Consider the following 24,684-nt stretch of genomic DNA (forward strand, 5'->3'; position numbering starts at 1 on the left):
ATAAATGCTTGTGGATTGAAACTTGGTTAGACTATGACTGTCCCACATACGTTAAAGGTAGTGATCTTTTTACTCATTCATTCATTCATTCATTCATTCAATAATTCTGAGCTTCCTGACTCACTTTACCCACCTCAAATGGTTGTGAAGATTACTAACAGTGCATGTAAGATACTTTCAGAAATTAGAAACTAAAAAGTAAAACTAACAAACAACACTTGTTATTATAAATAACAATGGTATTTAGTATGCCATTATACCTTCAGACGTACTGTAGGACATGCTGTTCTTTACTGTTCCACTTGTGGCAGGATTCACAGTCTTTCTAACAGGCACACATCCCTATGCCTGCTACTGTGAGGAAATGTTATACTTGAGCTCCACTCTTATCTCTCTCAGGCTTTTTGTGGTATTGACTAAAATGTAAATACATACTGTCAACCAACCTCCAGCATGATACCAGCCACATAATAGAAACCCAATAAATGTTTCACTATGAGTGGAGTATAAGTTGATAGAATATTTTTGAAGGTTGATGAGGCAGATTAGATTGATTGAAAATCTTTCAATATTTTAAGTTTGCATCTCTTTCATTCCAGAAATTCTACGTCTAGAAATTTATATATAGCTCTACACATGTATAAAGAGGTTCACATTGCAGCCTATCTGTAACAGAGGTCAAAAACAAAAAGCAAATAAAATATTCCCAAACTGAAAACAACTAAAAGTCCTTGAATATTGGACTGGCCATGTAAATTATGTAATGTGACGCAGCTATTAAAGAGAATAGAAGAGATGTATGCAAAAATTGACTGGGAACATCAGTATCCAAGACAGATTGTAGACTGTGTATACTTTACTGCTCTTCTATAAAATACAGGATATCCATTACGTAGAAATACGTACAAGATAGAACAAGTGTGAATGTAAGCATTTGGGAAATATCTGAAAAAACCACACAAGAAACTGGGAGAGTGGGACAACTTTCCATGTCCCATACGAGTGGAATTCTGAAGGGTACACACACGAACTAATGAACGTCTGCTGCCAGCCTCCGGCTAAGGAGGAAATTGCAGCCGTCAGAGTCCTCTCCCCAAATGAAGCGACTCAGTCCGCCGGCGTGATGACGTCATCTGGACGGGCCGTGGCTCATGCGCAGTAGAAAGGGGTGTGCGAGCTGCGTGGGCTGCTGCGTGGGCTTGTGCCTGGGCGTTTGTGGCTCGGGGCCGGGTGCTGGCACCAGGGCCGCCAGGTTGGCGACTTTGGCACTCTTGGCGTTGGGTGGTTGGCATGTTGGGTGTGACATGAGCCAGTGGCATCATGCCCGTATGCGCTGGGGTCATCGTCGCGGCTTTTCCGGACGTTCGTCGGCCAGGAGCAAGGGCGGAAAGCACATCCCGGAAAGGTAATACGCCTCGGCCCCTGGGCGTTGCCGGTGGAGCTCAGAGCCCCTGGGCCTGGGCTTCGTGTCTTGCTGTCTCCTGTCACTGTTGCCCCCGGCCGCTGCCCCGTCCGCGCTGTGTTATAGGGGGTATTGGTCGTCTGGCGGCTCAGTTCACAGTGGTTGAAAGGGACAGTGTGAGATGTTCTGATTTCCCCCCACCGTTTTAAAAGGGAGGCTCTGGCCATTTCTCCTCGGGTAAAATGCAGAGGGACTGCTTTTTAAGATGGGACTGTGAGTGTTGTGGACACTCCTTAATTACCAATATGGAGTCCCCTTCTATTCCACAAGCTGTGTTGTTTTGGCAGAGAAAATGTGAGTAAGTGGAACTGCAACTAAGTTGAGTGAAAAAACGCACGGGTACTGCCGAATTTTTCATCGAAACAGTTGATTTGTGTTGTGTCTGTGAATTATAAAGGTCATACTGTTGCTTGCTAACCGGTGTCATTTGAGAGATCTACCTCTGTACGTTCAAATGATTGATGTGGGACTTTGCTCATGTGTGCAGTAAACCCTTTAATTCCCTAAGACCTTCCTTTCCTCCATCTCATAGCCCATTAAGCCCGCTTCAGTTTATCTCCTGAGTTTCTTTTGAATCTGTCAATTCTTCCTCAACATGCTAATACTGAACTGTCCTGTCTGTTGCAATTAGGTCCTAACTCGTGTCCATATTTCTTGTTTCCTTCCAATCCATTCTTCACACAAGAAACCTTAAAAGCAAGTTGGAACACTGCTCATAGACAGCGCTCAAAACCATTGTTTTGAGAATAGAAAAGACACCGTTGGCCTTTAAGACTCTTCTTGGTCTAGAATCCTCTCTGCTTCTCTAGCCCCATCTTGTGCCACTATTGCCCCCACTTTCTTTGCTTCAGATACACTGAATTAACCTTAGTTCTCACTCATCTTACAGCAATCAGTTCAGATATTATTGTTCACTGTGATTCCTAGCATTACGAATTTTATTATCAGGTTTTGTATGAGGACTAAAACAAAACTGTGAAGTGGAAGAATTGAGTTCAAACACTTTCAGTCAACATGCATGTATTAATGATACCATTGTAGTCAACACTGGGCTAGGTTGTATCAGGGATACAGAAGTTCTGGCCATCTCTGGGTTTAGATATCCCTTATTTGTTGAGAGCTTTGCATTGTTTTGTTGCCTTTTATCTGTTTTCAAGATGGGGAAACAGGAACAAGGGAAGTATAGCTTATTACAAGGTGGGGTTGAATAAGTGGAGCAGCAAAATGCAAAGCAGAAAGAAGAGGGACCTACTATAGAGGGATATGCTTTCCATTTTCAGGGCACACTCATCCTATGCAGGGAAACAGCATAACATAAAATTTGCCTAACAAAAATGTATTAATAGTTGGAAGGACTATCTCCCAGTTGGACAGCGGATGCCTGGGACTCGTTTCATTGCTTTCAAAGTTCCTTTAAAAAAGGTAAGCAAAAGTTATTACCGTATTCTTCCAGAAATCTGAATTCACCATATAGAGCCCTGGCTCTCAACACCGTCATACTCCATTTTGCCTTTTTATAGCAAATACTTTTTAATACCTCCTTTACTATCCAGAAATGGAATTTATAGATAAATACAACCTAGTTTTGTACTTAATTAAAAAAATCCCAATGGAATGCCCTAACTATAAATAAAGAATAAAGTAATGATTAAGACAGCAATATGTATCTCAGTATGTAAATGTTTGGGGTTGACTATACTAGAAATAAAGAAATGGTCAGTTACTTGTACTATGAATGCAATAAACTATGGACTTTGATTGATAATGATGTGTCAGTGTTGGTTCATGAATTCTCACCAATGAAGCACACTGGTATGGCATGTTGATAATGGGGAAGGCTGTGTGGGTGAAGGAGAGAGGGTATAAGTGGGAACTGTGTACTTTTTGCTCAGTTTTGCTGTGAATGTCAAACTGCTCTAAAACTAGTCTACTAATTTAAAAAGAAAAGTGTGTTGCTGGCACTTGAATAACCAAACAGATCAATGGAACAGAGAACATAAATAAGCCAAATACATAAAAGAATATTTAGCAGTGCAAGCCATCCTTCATATAGGTAGGTATTGAAGAAGTATTTATTTATGTGTCTACTTACAGGCACTCTGCTTGGAGCTGGCAATCCAGTGGTAGGCAAAATTGATGTGGTCCCTGCCTTCTGGGAATTTACAGCCCAGTTAGGAGACCAACATGAAATAAACACACATAGAAATAAATATATAGAAGGGAGCTTATTTCTTCTGTCTAATCTCTCTGGAAGAAAGGATTATAATATCGCTTTTAAATTCCAGAGGAGGAAGCTTTACTTTGAATCTCATATGTTAGCATTACAGGGTTTGAATAAATGGATAATATAGTAAAGGATTTTAAACACATGTTCCTTCTTATTTTATACTTTCTGACAGAGTTTTGAAAAGAATCTTGCTCCAGAAGAATGTTTTTCCCCCTTGCATCTTTTTTAACATAATCCAAGAACAGAATGAAGAACTCGGGCTGATAATTGACCTACCGTACACGTGCCGCTATTATAAGCCAGAGGTAAATGGAACCCGTAGTTGAAAACGACCTTCTTTCTGTTACTGTCATAATTCATAGTAATTCAGTAGTTATCATCTTATGCTAAGGTGAATCCTGGCCTTCTTTTCATGGGTTCAGAAAGGGAAGCTAGTGGTTTCCTTAAATACACATTTGTAATTGCTGTTTCAAAATGAGATGAAAGATATGAATTGAACTATAGTATTTGGCAGTAGGCTGTAGATATGCTGAATAAATTCTATAAGCTTCCATGTTCTATGTTTTGAAAACGAAGTAAACTTTTAGCAAGAATATTAGTAGCCTAAAAGGAAAGAAAGGTATGTCCATTATGTCTTTAGCACTTATTTGAAGCAGCTGCCTGAGCATGTTTAAGCATCAGGGTAAAAGACAATCGTTCTCTAAGTTTTATGCTTTCTTTTCCTAATACCTTCTGAGAGAGTACAGAAACCCATATATTCTCTTGGCCCATGTAGGACATACCAGTGCAAAAGAATTATCCTTCTTCTGACCTGTCCCATGGCCTTGGGAGACAGTAACACCTAAAGTTTGTTAATATTTGTATAGCCATTTAGAAAGTTCTTTCATATCCATTGACTTAGTTAATCTTCACAACAATGCTTTGCTGTTGAAGTGGAAGTAGTACTGAGATCTCCTTCTGAGTGCTTACTCTGCACTAAGCTCAGAGGATAGACAACTACAATTACTAATTTTACAGACGATGAAACTGATACTCGGACAAGGAAGAACTGAAATTTCAACTCAGTTATTCCTCTTTTTTTTACTGTGGTAAAATATACATAAATCATATTTATTTTAACCATTTATAAATATGCAGTTCAGTGGCATTAAATACAGTCACAGTGTTGTGTAACTATCACCACTGTCTATAACTCAAACTTGTTCATCATCCTCAACATAAACTCTGTAACCGTCCAACAGTTACAACCCCATTTTCCCTCCCACTAGCCCTTAGTAACCTCTATTCTATTTTCTGTGTCTATGAATTTGCCTCTTCTAGGTACCTCGTGTAAGTGGAATCTACAATATTTATCCTTCTATGTCTGGGTTATTTCACTAAGCCTAGTGTTTTCAAGGTTCATCCATGTTATAGCATGTAACAAAATGCCATTCCTTTTTTGCCTTAATAAATCCCACTGTGTGTATATACCATATTTTGTTATTCATCGGTTGATTGACACTTGGGTTGTTTCCACCTTGTAGCTATTGTGAATCATGCTGCTATGATCATTGGTGTACAAATATTTGTTCCAATCCCTGCTTTCTGTCCTTTTAGCTGTGCAGTGTAGGTAGTAGCAGAGTTGTTGGATCGTATGGTAGCTCTACGTTTAACATTTGAGAAACTGCCAAATGGTTTTCTACAGTGTCGTCTTGTTTTTAAACAATTATCAGAAATTTTAAACATATACAAAAGTATACAAAATACTGTAAATTTTCCCTGTATACCCATGAACTCATCCAGCTTTAATATTTACCAACTGATGGCTGTCATGTTTTATCTATACCCCCACCTGTTTCACCCCATTCCATGTTATCTTGAAGCAGCTCCGAGACAACATGTAATTATACCTATACATTAAAAAAATTATTTATTTATTTATTTACTTATTTATTTATCTTTGGGCTGGGTTGGGTCTTCGTATCTGTGCGAGGGCTTTCTGTAGTTGTGGCAAGCAGGGACCACTCTTCATCACGGTGCATGGACCTCTCACTATCGCGGCCTACCTTGCTGTGGAGCACAGGCTCTGGACGTGCAGGCTCAGTAGTTGTGGTTCTCGGACCTAGTTGCTCCGCGGCATGTGGGATCTTCCCAGACCAGCGGTCGAACCCGTGTCCTCTGCATTGGCAGGCAGATTCTCAACCACTGTGCCACCAGGAAAGCCCCACCTATACATATTTGGTATGTATATTTAAAATATAGGACATTTATTCCTTAATATCATTTTTTAATAGTAAATACCCAGTGAGTGCTCAAATTTGCAGTTGTCTCCTAAATGTCATAAAAAAATTGTTTTTAAGAATTTTACATTAGATCCAGATAAGGTCCACACTTTGCCGTTGATTGTTAGATCTCTGAAGTCTTATTTAATCTATAGGTTCTCCCTCCATGTCTTTCTCACTTTTTTTTCCTCCTTGAATTTTATTTTTAAAGAAAGCAGGTAATTTGTCCCATGTAGATTTTGATGGTTACATTCCATGTGTTCTTAACATATTCTTCAATCCTTTTATTTCCTGTAAATTGGTAGTTGATCAGAATGAAGCTTGCGTGTTTTGTTTTGGCAAGACAGTGTCATAGGTGATGATGTGTTCTTCCATGGAGACGTATAATTTTCTCTTTCTGTGATATTAGCAGTCACTGATGATTCATACCTACATCCATTAATTCAGTTAAGGCTTCCAAAAATGGTGGGGGCTTCCCTGGTGGGACAGTGGCTGAGAGTCCTCTTGACAAAGCAAGGGACACGGGTTCGTGTCCCGGTCCGGGAAGATCCCACATGCCGCAGAGTGCCTGGGCCCATGAGCCTTGGCTGCTGAGCCTGCGTGTCCAAAGCCTGTGCTCCGCAATGGGAGAGGCCACAACAGTGAGAGGCCCACGTATCTGAAAATTAAATAAATAAATAAATAAAATGGTGAATTCTGTTTTTCTTTTTTTCACTTATAAGCTGGATATATTTCTATAAGGAGAAGATTCCCCTCATCAACTATTTGGTTGCCCAGTTGTAGAGGCATGATTCTCTTCTTTAATTTAACAGTTTTCAAAATAATGAGTTGATTCACAAATATCCTCCAGTGGTGATCAATTTTTTAAAATTTATTTATTCATATCACTGTGGACTCCGCTATAGTTATTATTGTAACTTAGGCCCTATCTTGGGCCAGTTGGAGCTTCTCAGTGACTCCTGAGTCCTTTTGACATGACATCAGTTGTTTCTAGACTTTTTCAGTAGGCAGAGCTAGGAAATATGTATGTTTGTTGCTACTATTTCTAAAATATGTCATAGGTTCATACTGCTACTTTCCATTTAAATTCAGAACTAGAGAATTTTCACTTATCCTTTTCTGTCTTCTATTGATAGTCTACTTTCTCCCACCCCAAGAATACCAGTTCTCAACACTGTCTGAAATTTGCTCTATTTTCTAATTCGAATCCAAGTTCTTCTGATTCTGTTCTACTATTCTACTTAGATCACAGCCTCTGTATGGCCCCTGAAATGTAAGATAGAACATAAATATAGGTAGAACTGTTTATATCATTTTGAGTTACATGTGCATTCATTCACATAGATTTGCTTTTCGTTTTGCATGCCTAGTAACTGTCCATTCTGCAGTTTTAATGAAAATCAAGTGATACTTACTGGTTAAAGCAGCTTTGGAGAAAATGGCTCTTATCAGAATGACTGACATACTAAGTTTAATGTCCTCTCTTGGTTTATATTCCGCCTTCTCTAATTAATTTTTTATTCTTTCCCTACAAAGGAAATAATACATATTTTCATGGTTTTGCCTTATAGGACTTACCAGAAATTATTCCTTATTTAAACATTTGTACAATTGGGCATCCGGTGCCAGATGATGATACTATTATTAAATTTCAATGTGCTGTTAGTGGATTTCTGAAAGAAAATAAAGATAATGGCGAGTTCTTTTTGTTTTGTTTTTTTTCCCTTTACCTGAACTTTGGTATGCATTTTGAGTGGGGTTGGGATTTTTAACATTTTTAATAGTTGTGACATTAGGCCTGTTGTGTTTGGTAACATGAAGGTGGAAATGTCATTTGGTGCTGATACAATATGGTGTTTTTCCTGTTTACGGTCACAAACAATTTAGTTTAGTTTGGAAAGTGAATTTTGTGAGAAATATGAACTGAACTAGCTTACTTATCTCTTTTTTAAACATTTGAATGGAAAAGACATAAAAAAATAAAAATGTTGTTTGGTCCTATTTATTGGTTGAGAGGTGGAAGAAAAGGTTAAGACTCTCAGGTTCTTAGTGTATATAAAAGAGAAAACATAAAGCAAAATTTCGGAGTGGGACAGATCCCTAGAAGCCAAACAAAGCAGAGTGGACCAGAAGAGTGTCTTCCTCATCATATGTGTTTAAGATATTTTTGCTGCTTTTATACTTTGGGTGCAAGTGAAGAAGAACACTGCCACCTCTTATTCTTATCTTGACAGACAGGAAGAACTTAAAAGGCTGGTGTTTTCTTGTTTCTGCTTTAAGATGTACTCTCTTGATACTAGGTCTTAATAGCGTCTGAATTTTAAGGATCCACTTGCCTTTTTCTACCATCTAACTATCAGAAGGAACATGGTATTTGCCATGTTTTAAGACTGAGGTATCTTTTGTCTTTGGATCACCACTGAACCACATGAGAAAGTGTTCGTTTTTTCCTTTCTAAATTTAGCCTGAGGAGTGTTCACTTTATTAAATAAACCTAACAGACAGTACATATTCCATATATATAAACAATGATAAAGACATATACATAAAACAGGGAGTAGCAAGAAGGAATAGAGATGGAGGTGGGAAGATAGGGGCTAGGAGGTGAGAAAGAGAGGGAGAGACTGGAATTTCAAGATAAATTTTCATTCTATAAGCTGGTTGCTTAATGCAGGTCCTAGCTCTTAAATATCTTAAGCCCTATTCACAGATCTTCCCTGTACTTTAGCTTTAAAACTTGAGAGGCTTGGCCTTGCCTGTGATATCCAGGGTGTCTAGAAAGGAGGCAAATTTTCTGATTTGTGTAAACTGTAGTCACAGAAATGTTACCTCTTAAGATGTTAGGGTGCAGCTGCCGGCCTCCTCACTTCCTCCAGGCTCCTTTGTGTGTGTTCTGTGTGATCCGCGTGGGCTAGAAGATCCTTACAAGTGCATGAGAGCACGTTTGTCAGCCTTGATTGTTCACAGGTTATACCAAGTGTAGTCCATTGCATATGCTGACTCCTCTGTGGGTCTTCTGCATGCAGTGGGCTAACTTCACCATGCTCTCTGCCATTGCAGTCTCAGGACCTTAGTTATGATCCATTGGTGGCTTCCTCTGCTATAAGCCCCTCCCACAGATGCCAGGCTCACTGGTAATGAGGAGGAGACGATACTATCCACTCCCTAGAATTCGAAGAGACTCAGAAAATAAATTGTTTCAGTAAACGCCGAGAGCCTTAGAGGTTTGTTGTTCGGGCACGGGGATACAGAGGTGACTAGAAGTGTTTGTTCAGTAGCAACTTACAGTTATCTTGGAAGATAAACATGTAGTGACTCTAAGTGGGTTAATTATAATAAAAGAATCAAGTGCAGCAGGAATATAGAGGAGAAACTGAGGAAGGCCTGACTGAGGAGACAGCGTTTGAGCTGAGCTTCGTGGAAGAGGATTTTGCTGGAATGAGGAAAGGACAGCTGAGCTATTGCGAACAGGTACCGAAGGCACAGGGCTTGAACTTGTGCTCTGGAGGGGCAGCCTCTTGTGTGACTAGAGTGTAGTGTGAAAGGGCAAGGAACTCATACATTCCTTTTCAGCAAATATTTATAAAACACCTTCTAAGTTGAAGGCACTGTTCGAGGCAGTAGGAACAGAACCAAGTTCGTGCCCTTATGTATTTTACATTCTAGTGCGGGAGAGAGATGAGTAAATAAGAAAATATGTGGAGTGTCAAGTGGTGGTAAATGCTTTGGAGAATAGAAAAACACAAGATGAAGAGGTGAGGGAATGTGGTAGGTGATCAGGGAAGTCCCCTCTATTACGATGTCAATTGAGCAGAGACTTGAAGTGAGAAAAAAGCCATTAGATATCTGGGAGAGCGGAGATGTGTTGGGAGGGTGTGTTCTGAAGCAGAAGGAAAAGTAGGTGCAATGTCCCTGAGGCACGACTGTGCTTGGCATATTTGAGGAATAGTATGGAGGGCAGTGTGGCTGGACAGGGGAAAGTGAGTGAGGGCAGAGCAGTAGAGAATGGGATCAGGGAGGCTGGCAGGGGAAAGGAGGGAGGTGGATGATGTAGGTCCTTGTAATTTAGTTTGAACTTGTCATTCAGTTGGAGAGACAGACTGGTATTTGTTTATAAAGAGTACTCAATGCTGTGCTAAAATCTTGGGCTTTATTCTGTGCTAAGTGAAGATATTTAAGGAACAGAGCAATCCAGCCAAGTTCCTATTTTAGAAAGGTAACATCTTCCATGTGGAAGATCAGTTGAAATAGGAGTGATTGTTAGAATTGTAGGGCGGTAGTAATCCAGGCAGGAGATGACGAATGCCAGACACCACGTAGTCACATACATACCTTTTGCAGAGATCAGCTACATGTTGTTGTTTTTATTTACTTCCTCATATAATTTTATTAAGTACTGGTCCACGAAATACTGTGGCATAATTGCAAAAATGTGAGACTCGATTCTAGTCTCTTTTCTGTTTGCCTGCTGTGCAGCTTAGGCTTACGTCTGAAGCCTTACTTTTTCATTGTGAAATAAGCACGGTGCTACCCACCTGAGACCTGCTCAGGCACGTAGACCCGTCGCATGTGAGGAGCAGTGAATGAGAGAAGGAATGGAGGTGCTTTGGGACCCCAAGAGCCCTTCAGAATCTGTTTGTCCTTTTTAATATTGAGCATTAAAAGTGAAGGCATTCCATTTCTTTCACTCAAAAACAAATTCCATTCTTCTGATAGCCTGTTTTTTTTCCACTCAATTTTACTATAGTCAAATCAGTTCCTGATGGACATTCTCCATCCATACAATTGCATCTGATTGGAGACTATGCAAAAATTCCCAAACACAATGAATTTTGACTTTATACTACTTAATTCTTTATAGTATGTTCCTGCAAAGACACTCTTTTCTTCAGAGTTTTTCCTTTTCAGGATAGTGGTCGTGTTGTGGTAACTAATAAAGGCTACTCTTCAGAAAATTGTATAACTTGTTTTTAGTGTTTCTACTTTGCTTACTTAATTCCATATTCCCTTTTTATATACAGACTTATTGGTGTCCACTGTACCCCTGATTTAAACAGGACTGGCTACCTCATCTGCAGGTGAGTGGCCAACCCCAAGAGGCAGACCATGTTTAAATTGTTCTGTTTACAGTAGTAATGTAAGTTAATGTAAGCTGAATGCAAAAAATGCAGTCAGAGAAATGTATGAAGTGGAAGGCAATTTTGCCCCGTACTCAGAGTTTATGACCAGTAACAATTTAGCACATATATTTTGAGACATAAAAAATCCAGATATAAGCATATACAATGGTCCCTTGGTATCTGCAGAAGATTGATTTTAGTACTCCCCATGGATACCAAAATCCTCGGATGCTCAAGTCCCGTAATGTAAAATGGTGTAGTATTGTCGGCCTTCCATATCTGTAGGATATGAAACCGTTGGATATACAGAACTGTATGTACATGTGATTTAATGGTATAGTATTTAGACATTCTGGTTTATAATTTAATATATGGTGGACATATTTCTATGAAAATATTTGGAGACCTCAATCTTATTTATTTACTTATTTATTTATTTATTATTTTTTTCCTCCAAATTTGCTTTAGGTAGTTGGATATAAATTAATGAACAAAAACTTAAGCAAGATACATGTAAGAATTTAATAGAACCTGATACTCTGATTCTTTGAGTTTTTCTCAAACTCATCATGGGGCTTGTAAGAAAATTAACCAACATGGACACTACTACAGTTGAATGTCAAATCCTTAAGTGCTTATGACATACCAAATTCTTCAATAATGCACTTATGAAGAACCCTTCAAGAGACTTGTGTTTTGTATGTAGAAAAGTGTTGATTTCTTTGAGGAGTGAAGCATTCAGCTTTAGTGGATAAATCCTTGTTAGGCTGAGGCAATCATTATCATACCCCTCTTTGCCATAAATTGTCTTATGAATGGTCATATCAGTCTGTTTTGGCAAATGAGTAATGAGGGCAAGGCTGTTATTGTGCTTATGAGAATGATATTTTTCTCTGAAAAAGATAAATATGCATTAGGAAAATGACCATTTGGACTCTTTTTTTGCTTCCTCCTTGTTTTGTTAGAATATGATACTTGGTTTTACAGCAGCCATGTTGTGACCCTGAGATGATCGTATGCCAATAAGGACAAATGATAGATTAGAAAGAACCAGCAAAGACAGAAAAGAGCACCATCAATAGTAACAACAATCACAGCAAAAGAATAATGGGACCTTAACTTGTGGAGTTCCTATAAAGTAAAAAATAAATGCTCTATGTTTATTCTTAAAAACAAGAACTATGCAACCAAGCTTAAAACTACTTTTTTTGTGTGCCAGTGTTATAAAATGTAGCTATTAAGTAAAACCTTGACCGAGATGCCAGCAACTTCAGAAAAGAATTTGGATAGGGGGAAGCAGAATGTTATCTCACTTAGGAAAAACAACCACTGTCTTTATGCTAATCCTTGACACAGAATTAAAACATATATAGGTGCTGTAACACTTTACACAAATCCTATGTACTGGAGCAATAACAAGATCTAAATACAATTGTATTTTTAAACCCTGGGTGAAGGCTTTCCATAAAAATAGCATCCTACGTTTCCCGCTAGATTTCTAAACTATCACATACTTTGCCCCAACATCTGCAGCTGTTAAGGAATTTTTAGGAAACTTTCATGCATGATCTTAATTCCTAATCCCCGGCTCTTTGGGCTCAAAGACAAAAGATCAAAACCACCAAAAATGATGGTTCTCTTGAAGTCAGATGAGAGACACTGGCTCAGTTAGACTCGTAGGACAAAAGCAGTGCTGCATCAACTGTCTCCATGCAGGAGGGGCACGTAAGGGATCTCATCAGCCAGTCATCTGTACAGCCCAGGTGATCTGCATACACAGCAGAAATCAAACTGGGTTCTCATAAGCAAAGTCCATCATACAGATCACACACTCCCGGATCTTGTTTTTAATATTGGTTTTATTTTATTGATTGATTTTTTCTTGTTTGTTTGTGCCGGGTCTTAGTTGCAGCCGCTGGGCTCCTTAGTTGTGGCATGCAAACTCATAGTTGCGTCATGCGTGTGGGATCTAGTTCCATGAACAGGGAATGAACCCAGGCCCCCTGCATTGGGAGTGTGGAGTGTTTAGCCAGTGCACCACCAGGGAAGTCCCCCGGATCCTTTCTTCTGATCCATTTCTTCCAGGGTCATAAACACCTTTAGGCTGATGCTGTGTGAGCCTATTCTTTGAGCTATCCTATTTGGTTCCTCTCAGCTGAGTTGCTAGGCGAGTCTGGCTAGGTGTTGAATGATAGACCAAAACTGGAACTTGATCCAGATATGGCAGCAGCAGCTCCTGACCCAGCTCCGTCCCCTTGCCAAAGCTAGCCCAGTCGGACTGAGACTTGTGAGGCAGGGAGATGTCATCCGAAGTGGGGTCTTAAGGCACTTCCTCATCTTCCAGGGCTTGAGTGTGTGTTCCGTGTGCTGTTTTGACAGTCTTCCAACCTCATTCTTTTTTTTTAATTAACTAATTAATTAATTATTTAAAATTTATATTTGAATTTTAAACATTTATTTATTTTTTATGCAGCAGGTTCTTACCAGTTATCTATTTTTTACATATTCGTGTATATATGTCAATCCCAATCTTCCAATCCATCTCACCACCACCGACCACCGCCCTGCCCCACTTTCCCCCTTTGGTGTCCATACGTTTGTTCTCTACATCTGTGTCTCTATTTCTGCCTTGCAAACCGGTTCTTCTGTACCATTTTTCTAGATTCCACATATATGCATTCATATACAATATTTGTTTTTCTCTTTCTGACTTACTTCACTCTGTATGACAGTCTCTAGGTCTGTCCACGTCTCTACAAATGACCCAATTTCGTTCTTTTTTATCTCTGAGTAATATTCCATTGTATATACGTACCACTTCTTCTTTAGCCTATTATCTGTCGATGGGCATTTAGGTTGCTTCCATGGCCTACCTATTGTGAATAGTGCTGCCTTGAACATTGGGGTACATATGTCTTTTTGAATTATGGTTTTCTCTGGGTATATGCCCAGTAGTTGGATTGCTGGATCATGTGGTAATTCTATTTTTAGTTTTAAAGGAACCTCCATACTGTTCTCCGTAGTGGCTGTATCAGTTTACATTCCTACCAGCAGTGCAAGAGGGTTCCCTTTCCTCACAGCCTCTCCAGCATTTGTTCTTTGTAGATTTTCTGATGATGCCCATTCTAACCGGTGTGAGGTGATACCTCATTGTAGTTTTGATTTGCATTTCCTTAATAATTAGTGATGTTGAGCAACTTTTCATGTGCCTCTTGGCCATCTTGGAGGCCGTCTCTATGTCTTCTTTGGAGAAATATCTATTTAGGTCTTCTGCCCATTTTTTTGATTGGGTTTTTTGATTTTTTGATAGTGAGCTGCATGTCCTATTTATATATTTTGGACATTAATCCTTTGTTGATTCGCTTGCAAATATCTTCTCCCATTCTGAGGGTTGTATTTTCATCTTCTTTACACTTTCCTTTGTTGTGTAAAAGCTTTTAAGTTTCATTAGGTCCCATTTGTTTACTTATTTATTTTTAATGCTGCATCGTTCCTTTGCTCACTGATGAACATATAAAAGCCAGAAGTTGTTGATATTATAAAACGTGAAAGTAATGAACATTCCTGTGTGAGCACCATTCAATATATATGCTTTGTCTCAGTTTACTTCATTCAGAATGGAACTTCTGCATCACAGAGTTTATGTCCTTATGCTTTTGGTGGATGTTGCTACACTGTAGCAGTTTATGGTTGTTCATGCAGGAAATACTTATTGAGCATGTGTTATGTTTAAGCACTGTGCTGGGTGCTAGCAAAAAGACTTGTGAAATTTTGTGAGTGAAGAGACTTGACCTGCGCTTTGTGAATTCTAACAGTCCAGAGAGGGAATAGATATTCAAGAATCATACTCTGCATGTAAAATTACAACTCTGACAGGTGCCAAGGAGAAGAACATGGTACCATGAGATCATATTTTAGGGAGGACTTGATCTCATCATGGAGATTAGAGAAGGTTTATTTACAGATGTTTCAGCTGATATCTGAAGGATGAGTAGGAATTAACCAGATAAGGACATTGTGGAGAGATTTCTGAGCATAAGGAATAGCAAAAGACCCTATAAGAGGAAAGCATATGCTGTGTTGGAGGAACTGGCCTGGAAAGTGGGGCTGTTGGGGGAGCATGTGATTATAATGGAGCTACAAGTGTGGGGTAGGAGCTCAATTGTTCGGGCTTATGTTTAAGGTTTCAGACTTTAAGAGTAATAGAAAACAATTGAACTTTTTTTGTTGAAGGTGAGTGTGTGGAACATACCCAACTGCCCTTTCAACCTATCATTTTGCTACCGAGAGGAGAATGCACTGCAGGGAGAAAGAGTGGAAGAGAGGAAACAAGTTAGGAGACTGTTGTAGAAATTGGGGATAATGGTGGCTTGGAGCAGGGTATGGTGGTCATTTTGGTGGAAAGCTGTGCACAGATTCTAGAGGTATGTAGCAGTATCATTGTTAGCACTGGTGGTGGGTTGAGGATGAGGGCGAGGGAGAAATAGCCATCAGTGATGGTGATTCCTAAGTTTCTGGCTCCGATGGTTGGTTAGATAGGGTTTTGTAGATATGATCTTCATATTTATCCTGATTTGCCTTTTGTTATTTGTTGGTTCTTGATGAATACTCTGTCATATTAAGTCTCCTGTTTTTAGCGTACAGAGCATTTTCACCGAAACTGACTGTTGCATGTTATCAGATAACTTTTTAACATCTGCCAGTTTGGTCCTGTATATTATTCTCTTTCATTTATTAATTAAATTTTTGTATTATTGTAAATAATTATATTAATAGCTCTTCTAAAGTTGCGTTATCCTTGCGTCCTTGGAGTAACGCCTTTTTGTAGTCATGGTGTATATCATTCTTTAATAATTATTGATTAGATGTGCTGATATTTTCTTAGGATTTTTATATATATATTTGTAAAGCAAAATTGGACCTTTTTTGCAAAGACTTGATTTTCTTTTCTTTTTATTTACAAATGACTCAAATTTTGTTGTTTTGTAGATATTTGATTGATACAGAAGGCATGAGGCCAGATGCTGCAATTGGATGTAAGTATAAGGCTTTTCACTACTTTTCCGTTTTTATAAAATTTGAAGTTAGAAGTGTACGGGAATTTCTCAAATTTTGGAAAACGAGAAAAGTTTGTAATTCATTTCTTCTGACATAAGATAACCTTTTACTAAAAGTTTATACAGGGATGTATCTGGAAATAGATATGACAGCCTTAAAATTAGTCAGTGGATTTCAGCATTTTTTTTCTTTTTTAAATTTATTTAATTAATTAATTTATTTTTGATATTATATCCACTGCACAACAAAGGAAGTCCGTTTTTCTTTCTTCCTTCCTTCCTTTCTTCTTTCCTTTTTTCCTTTCTTTAAAGCTCCAACTGATTTAAAATACATGACTTCATAGTTTAAAAAATCTGCAGTTCATATAACCAAGGGGTTTATAACTTCTCCTCTAAAAGTTATATTCCTGGGACTTCACTGGTGCTCCAGTGGTTAAGACTCTGCCATTCCAATGCAGCAGGCGTGGGTTCAATCCCTAGCTGGGGAGCTACGATCCCACATGCTGCACAGCCAAAGAATAATTTTTAAAATGTTATATTCCTATATTATTGAATTTAGTTGTTTAGATTTTTTTTTCTTTTGCTGTTGGTGGGCCTGTCACTGTTGTGGCCTCTCCCGTTGTGGAGCACAGTCTCCGGACACACAGGCTCAGCAGCCATGGCTCACGGGTCCAGCCACTCTGCGGCATGTGGGATCCTCCCAGACCGGGGCCCGAACCCGTGTTCCCTGCATCGGCAGGCAGACTCTCAAGCACTGCGCCACCAGGGAAGCCCTAGATTTTCTTTTAATGTTTAGAAGATTTCCATTTATTTACCAGGAACAAACAAAACCTAATGTAAAAATAGTTTTCCAGAAACTATTTCCATCATTGTCTTCTTCCCTTTCTCCTGCAGACTGGTGTTTTCTCTTTACAAGGGCTCTGTCATTCCATAAGAAAGCTGCTCTTCTTCTGGTTTCATAAGAGATGGTGAACAGTGGTAAAATATCCAGGTTACCTAAATTTCTAGAGTACACTTCAGGGAGCGAATGATGCAGTGGGATGTTGGGGCAGAGTGAGAGATACAGATTCTGGTGAGACTGAGAGTCATTCACAAACATTACTGGGCTGTGGTGAAGGGAGAACAAAAATAAATGAGGTTCCTGCTGGTGGACGGGAAGCCAAAACGAAGAAGAATGGTGCATAGCTGGGCAGTGTAATTAGGACCATAAGTGCTGTGTCTTCTGATAGTAATTATGAACAGAAACCAACTAATAATTACTAATAACATGTAGGTGACCAACCCTTGAGAGCTGAGGCAGAGAGAAGGAAAGATGGCATTAGACCTCCTCTCTGGTTCATTGAGTTTCCCAGTCTGGGTTGTGACTAATCTTGGGTGAAATCATAACTAAATCATTTTTGCTACAGTGATCAGCTTTCGTGGGGTCCTTTCCCTGCACTCTGTCCAATGATAAAGCCCACTGGTTTATGCCACCTGGAAAACAGTTATTTCAAAAGAGTATAAGTGAAGCATTGATGAAACAGCCATGAAGAACATGTTTCCACTTGGCCTCTCACATCCTTTTCAAAGCGCTTTAAAACCTTTTTCATTCAAAAATCAATAAAAGAAAAGGATTGGGATCAAGTCCCATACCGAGGTAGTGTAAGAAAAAAAAAAAGAGAATAAGGAGCAGCATAGCATCTCTTCAGACAATAAAATCAAGTTGGAAAAAACAGGTCCGAAAAACAGATCAAAACTGTAACCTATTATTTCATAGTTGGCTAAAAGATGTTAGGAAAAACAATGGAAAAGATGAAAGAACGTGTGTCGAGGAGGGAATGGGAAGTTACTTTTTAATGGCTATAGAGTCTCTGTTTGTGATGGTGAAAAAGTTCCGGAGATGGTAAATGCTGATAAATGCCACCTATGGGTGTTTGGTTTTACTTGATCTTCTTCCATGAAAGGGTTTGGAGAGATTCAGAAACTATGCTCCTGCCTCTATCTTTCTGAGGTCCTGCTCAATATTTTGACATAATTATTTTTATTATTATTATTTGTGTTACACGGGCCTCTCACTGATATGGCCTCTCCCGTTACAGAGCACAGGCTCCAGACGCACAGGCTCAGTGGCCATGGCTTACGGGCCTAGCCACCCCACGGCACGTGGGATCCTCCCGGACTGGTACATGCACCCGTTTCCCTTGCCTCGGCAGGTGGACTCTCAACCACTGCACCAGCAGGGAAGACCTTGACATAATTATTTTGAATTTGGATAGTGCTGATGGCTGCACAGCACTGTGAGTGTCTTTAACGTTACTGAATTGTATACTTGAAAATGGTTGAACTACTAAATTTTGTTTTCTGTATATTTTACCATAATAAAATAAACAGATGAATGAACAGCATAAACCAGAACTAGGTAAGATGATAGAACTCAGGACAGAATTCAAAATAAAAGAAAAAAATTTAGAAAAGCCGACTAAATTTAAAATAATAAAAGAGTGGGGACTTCCCTGGTTGTCCAGTGGTTAAGAATCTGCCTTCCAATGCAGGAGATGCAGGTTCGATGCCTGTTTGAGGAACTGAGATCCCGCATGCCGCAGGGCAACTAAGCCCGACACCACAACTACTGAGCCCACATGCTGTGGAGCACAAACGCCACAATTAGAGAGCCCACGAGTAGCAAGGAAGAGCCCATGCACTGCAACAAAGAGCCCACATGCTGCAACTAATACCCGACACCTCCAAAAAGAAATAAATTAAATAAAACAATACAGGTGAATGAGCATAATGGATAGTGCCTTAAGAGAAACAAACAAGACAAGGAAAAATGTTTTTTAAATCAAATAGAACATAAAAAGAATTTTAGAGAAATGGAAAACATAAAAGATAGGCAAAAAGGAGTCAGGACAGCTCTGAAAAGAGTAATATAAGTACGTATAAGAATCAATTATACCATAAAAGTGACATATCAAATCCGTGGGACAGATGAGTCAATAAATTGTGATACATCCATGTTGAGGTATAAATAGTTCTCTGGAAGGATCCACAACATGGCAAAAGCAGATGCCTCTGAGGGGGGAAATGTGTGGCTGAGGAACATGGGGAAAAGGGTGACTTTTCATTGAATACCCCTGTGTACCTTTTCTAATGTTCTGTCATGTGAATTTCGTACCTCTGAAGGTCGTCTGAGTTCAAACCCCAGTTCCCCCAATTACTAGCTCTTAATCTTGGGCAAACTCTTCACACTCTCCAAGCCTCTTTATCTGTGAAATAAGGTCAGTAACTTAACCTGGTGCTGCCTGGCACAGAATCAACTGTCAATAAATGGAGATTATTAGTGTAAACAACCGAAATGCCGATCAATGGGAGAATGGAAATTTTAAATGTGGTGTATATGTGAAATATTATACAGTCGTAAAAATGAATGAAGTAGTGACACATGCTACGACATGGACGAACTTGAAAACATTATGCTAAGTGAAAGAAGCCCCACAGAGTGGCCACATTTGTATTATTTCATGAAATGTCCAGAAAAGGCCAAACCATAGTGACAGAAAGGAAATGAATGGTTGCAGGGACTGAAGGAGGAGGGGATGAAGAGAGCCAGCTGATGGTTACAGGGGCTTCTTTTTGGAGTGATGAATACGTGATGGGTTAGATGACGGTGATGGTTGCATAGGCTTGAGAATGTACGAAATGACACTGAATTTGCAGTCTCAGGAGGCGAATTTTATGGCATGTGAATGACATCTCAAAAAAATAATTTTGAAAATGAAAATTGCCAGTTTTCCCATTTTCACTATCCACTATCCACTATTCACTGCCTCCATCTCTCCTTTCTCCCCACGTCATTCCTTTTGACGCCCACCCCTGCCACTATCTCCCAGCCTCACTCCCTCGAGCTGCCCCACGAGGCCTCCCAGGGAGCCCCTGAACCGCTGGGTGCCTGTGTCCTGTGGCTGTTAGAGCCATTGCCCAGTGCCCGTGCCCCACAGCTCTCACCCATGACAGTGGACGCGTCCGTAGGATTTTTCTTGAGCGTTTCACTTGATGGTGATGTTTACAGAAGGTGGCACGCCCCCGTCAATGAAGGAAGCCCCTCAAGTTAATACTTAGGCCTGTCCAGAAGCTTGATCTCGTCCACCAGTAACCTCAGCATGCTGTGCTCTGAAAGCCACGTTGGACGCCTGCAGGCACTTGCAAATACTGAGTACTTCAGAGGCATTTGGGCCTCAAATTGAGGCCTTATACCTCCACATGCAATGTGACCTCAGCCCTTTGCTGCACCTCACCTAAGTGAAGTGGCACAGGAATACTGGCCTTGCCTGTCGTTGCCAGGCTTAACTGAATAGTGCATTAGCTGCCCTGGTGCTTAGGTGTTGAGTACATGGTGACTTGCATTCCAGGCCCTATTCGTTTCCCTCCTGATGCAGCACTTCCCTTGGCCCTGCCCCTATCGTCAGCTGCCCCTAGGATAACTCTGAGCCCTAGCCACCTCTCTGGGAGATTTCCCTATACCCCCACTATAATCACACCTGCATAAGGCAACTCAAACCTTTCAGACATGTGTCCTGAACCTCTTGTTTTCTTAAATACCTCTGTGGTGGTTGTGAGACTTAAGGCCAACCTCCCCAATAGACTTTTTCTATTTCTTCTAGTAAACCTAGACTCACCTTCCGTCATCTTCAGCTCTACTCACATTTTGTTCTTTCAACCCTGACCTCTGACCCTGCTTTTCACTTCTGCCCTTTCACCCTCACTCCTGCATCCTTTCTTAAATCCATGAATCTCTTTCGACCTTCCTGGCCCTGGGCCACGTTCCTTCCTCTTTCCTCAGTTTTTACCCCTTTCCTCCCCTTTCCTTCATTCTCCCATCCGACTTTCAGTCCTTCCTTTCTCATGCAGACTTTGATTCCAACCCCATCAAAAACAAAACTAAACCAAAAAAATTAAAGCACGCCAGAGTTATCAGCATCTCAAAATTCAAAAGCTTTATTACTCATCTATTAATTCTTTTATATTTACTTATTCAGTTTTATTTTTTTAAATATATCAAAATAAATAGAGAAATTTATACCTATCTTATTTATATAATGAAGAACAGCTGGTACCCAAGGTGGCACCAACAATCCCAGCAGCTCTTACTATAAATATCCGTAGTAGTAAGCAATTTCCATTTCTTTTTGCCTCTCAGTGAAAAACTGCAGTTTCCCCAAAGAGGTGTATTTGGCAGCATTCACACGTTCTTCTTGAGCCCGCCTCTTCATGGCCTCCCGCTCTGGTCTGTGCTCTTGTTCGATGGGCTTTGACATGACTGGCTCAGAAACGTTGGGTTCCCTCCATGGTCTTCGTTGCTTGCTGAAGTCTTGGAGTAGAAATGCGGTTTGGAGCTTGGGTGGGGAGTGGCGCTTAGTCACAGCAGGGGGAACAGGCTCCCGCTGGAGCGAAGCGCCAGATGAAGTTTTGTAGGGTGCAGGCCTAGGAGCAACAGACTGAGGGACACTAGGCTGGGTATGGTCGGTCCAACCCGGACGGGTTGGGTTGGTCACAGTTGGCTGAGCTGGTTTGGCAGGACCTGGCAAAGAGGCAGGAGCTGGCTGGGATGAAGTGGCTGCAGCAGGTTGAGCTGAGTTAGTAGAGGCAGTCTGGGCACGGTCTGCCACAGTAGGCAGATGTGAGACCAGAGACTGTGGCCTCCGAGGAGCAGGTCGAGCTTGAGGCTTGTCCCAGGCAGAAAAAGGCAGAGGTATCAACTTGACCTTCCCACGAGGAGGCAAGTGATCCTGGGATGGAGATGGAAACTCTGTTTCAGCACTGCTGTCTGGCTTCTGGGTTTTGACTTGAGGTTTCTCAGGGCTCTTACCCTCACGTGGGGTACGCTGCCATGGCTGGCTAGGTGGGGGTGACTGGGGGTCTTTAGGGTTGCTTGAATTTCCCAAGACCCGACAGGAAGAGAGCCCAGTTTTCTTGTCATTCTTCTCCCCCAGTGCATGAAAAACCTTCACAGACTCCAGCATGCACATGCCTAGGGAGGTTCGAGGCTTTTTGAAGTTCTCTTGGATAAGCTCAGTTTGGTGTTCCTTCCGCTTCATCTGGGGAATTCTTGGCTTCTCTTCTGCCTTGACTTTGTTCCCTGACTGCTTATTCTCTTCAGCCTTCTTTCTTCCCCTGGCCCTTGTGGTCTTTTCCTGCCCATGGCTCTTAGTTTTGCTGATCTTTCTGGATGCAGTTTTCTGAGGTTTGCCTTTGGAATGCTTGGCCGTGTTCAGAGGAGCCCTGTCACTGACTGCAGCATTGCATGGAACCACTTCTCCCCCTAACAGGCACTCAGGATTCTTTGGCTGGATTTTGGCCTTGGGAGCACCACTGATAGGCTCAGAGGCTTTATGTTTGTTCTTCCTGGGTTGATCAGAGGGAACCTTTAGGACACTTGGCTTTTCCTGTACCTGATTCATCTTAAGATGAATGGCTCTGGTGTCTTTGGCTTTCATCATGTCGGGACCTTTGGTTTGATCAAGACCTTTCAAAGAATTAAAGATATATTAGTAAAAATGCATAACAAGCAACAAAATTCAATCAATGTGAATGTATAGGTAGGCAAATTACATATAGACAAGTATTTCAATTGAAACTGGTACAAAGCAGACAGCCAAATAATAAGTATAAAAGAATTTTATTATTGTGCTCATTCGTATTTTTACCCAACAAGTAACAGGTATTAAGCCTGGTAGAAATATATATTTCAAAGAATAGAAATATAGAAATTTCTATATAGAAATATAGAATTATGTCATAAGCAGAAAGGAAGCTTAAAAAGTATCAAGAAGGTTTTTGTATGTATCCTAGAACTTAGATTATAATCATCTTCAGCATCCAAGAAGATGACATCCCAAAACCTAAAAAAACCATCATCACTTGAATCCAATTAAAAAAGATTTTCAAATGTAGGAAAATCCAAAGGACTCCACAATATTGTTTTAGATAAATGCAGATTTTTTTTCTTTGCCGCGCCACGTCGTGCTGGCAGTGAAATCACTGAGTCCTAACCACTGGACATTCCCTCAATGTGGGATTAGAGATGTGGGGCTCTACTTTTTCTATTCCTTCTTAGGTAGCTAAGATCTAAAAACGAACAGTGGCTGTTGATCAATGTGCTCTCTGTGTTAGGGAAATTACTGTGAAGATGAAAAGCAACCTTGCCGTAGAACCTACATATCGCACAAAGGAAATAGTCCTTCTGATTCAATTTAGAAGATATCATTTAAAATTTTTAATTGGTAATATGTCTACATAGTTTAAAAATTTGAACGAATAAAACATTGAAAAGCAGACCCCTAGATAACCACTTTGGTTTCTTGTATATAGGAAGCATCATTACTAAAATATATTTCTAAAATGTTTATATTTAAAAGTATCAAGTGCCAACTGTATTCAGAGAGGCAATAAAAGAAAAAAACACTGAGTATGACTTTTCTGATAATCTGTCTTTCCTGGTGCTACCCTGTTCTGGGCTTACTTTCCTCCTTAGTCTGTTAAAATAAGGATTTGCTACAATCCACTTTGTTTTGCGCTGCTTTGAGCAGAATTCACTCTATGCTGTTTCTCCTTTAATTTAAAATCTTTGGTTCCCATCAACATTCCATTGCAAACTCCGTTTTACTTGAGAGCTCCTCTATGCTTTCCCTCTTCATTCTTATATTTTTTCCTATCACTTGGTTCCTATCAGTCTGGGCTGATGAAAACAATCCTAAACTTCCTTACGTTTGACTCTGGGCCTCCCTACAGCCCAGTACTCTCCATCCTCTCTCCCTATTTTCTTTTCTGATCTATTCGAAATATTAGTGGAGGGAGACCATTAGAGATGAAACATCTTGCTATATATTGCTAGTTTTCTATGTTACCTGGCTTTTCTGTGTTTCTGTTGAAACACTCTTGAGAAGTCTCTGATATCATTTTCTCCATGGGTACCCTTTAAGGCTCAATATTAGAACAGAAAGGGATCAGAGTGATCAACCAATGTAGTATCCTAACATAACAGACAAGAAAAAAATCAGTCGTTGTGAGACAGTCAATGATTTGTCCAAAGTCACACAGGTAGTAAATGCCAAAGTCAAAAGTGAAGTTAGGTCTCCAGACTTGTAGTTCAATACTTTCCCACATTATTCCATGCTATTTTGAATCTACTACTAAATTTAGGGCCAAAATTAATCTGACGAAATACTTTAAAAAGTTTCTTTTCTTACGTTACATGGCCAGAGAAGAAGAGGAAACATCACCTGAAGATAGAAGGGATGAGGAGACAACACCAGAAGATGTCTGAGTGGCTGCAGCTGAACAGTACAAATGTCACTGGACACTGGTGACTGGTGACTGGTTCCTGGTCCATTGTGATGATCCGACTTTATTTATGACAACTCCACATAAACCCCAAGACTCTACCAAGTGGTAGTAGGTTTGGTAGGAGAATGATGTCAGAAAGCAGGCAGTTGAAAGATATGAGATAGCCAATGGGGAGGTCCGATCCCCAACAGGACGGTGGGGATGGGTGGAGAGGGTGTAGGAGAGCTAAAACAAC

The 24,684-nt window shown here is 40.2% G+C and overlaps 2 protein-coding genes and 1 pseudogene across 6 annotated transcripts; 1 reads left to right on the forward strand and 2 right to left on the reverse strand.

The window, feature by feature from the left end:
* The first annotated feature begins 838 nt into the window (after positions 1-838).
* LOC308608205 (uncharacterized protein) lies at positions 839-24,473 on the forward strand. Of its 4 annotated transcripts, XR_014014108.1 has the most exons (6): positions 848-1,405; positions 2,809-2,884; positions 3,862-3,994; positions 10,972-11,028; positions 16,060-16,106; positions 17,022-18,494. XR_014014108.1 is itself a non-coding variant. In XM_081220930.1 (5 exons), the coding sequence occupies exons 1-4, from the start codon at positions 1,152-1,154 to the stop codon at positions 17,087-17,089; spliced, it is 426 nt and encodes a 141-aa protein (XP_081077056.1). In that variant the 5' UTR covers positions 839-1,151; the 3' UTR covers positions 17,090-17,105; positions 24,366-24,473. The 4 variants fall into 4 exon arrangements, 3 of the variants coding, with proteins under 3 accessions (XP_081077056.1, XP_081077054.1, XP_081077055.1); XM_081220930.1 differs by lacking the exons at positions 2,809-2,884; positions 3,862-3,994 and adding an exon at positions 24,366-24,473 and having other exon boundaries at positions 839-1,405; positions 17,022-17,105; XM_081220929.1 differs by lacking the exons at positions 2,809-2,884; positions 3,862-3,994 and having other exon boundaries at positions 842-1,405.
* On the reverse strand, positions 12,684-16,020 carry LOC308608189 (RING finger protein 11-like; annotated as a pseudogene). The gene is made up of 2 exons: positions 13,130-16,020; positions 12,684-12,910 (listed from the first exon to the last, which is right to left on the reverse strand). The product of its transcript is annotated as an RING finger protein 11-like (transcript).
* LOC308608204 (uncharacterized protein C2orf78-like) lies at positions 16,309-22,748 on the reverse strand. The gene has a single exon (XM_081220927.1). The coding sequence runs from the start codon at positions 22,601-22,603 to the stop codon at positions 21,254-21,256; it is 1,350 nt and encodes a 449-aa protein (XP_081077053.1). The 5' UTR covers positions 22,604-22,748; the 3' UTR covers positions 16,309-21,253.
* Positions 24,474-24,684: the final 211 nt, after the last annotated feature.

This window comes from Mesoplodon bidens, assembly GCF_964165515.1.
Source record: "Mesoplodon bidens genome assembly, chromosome: 20".
NCBI classification, from domain to species: Eukaryota; Metazoa; Chordata; class Mammalia; order Artiodactyla; family Ziphiidae; genus Mesoplodon; species Mesoplodon bidens.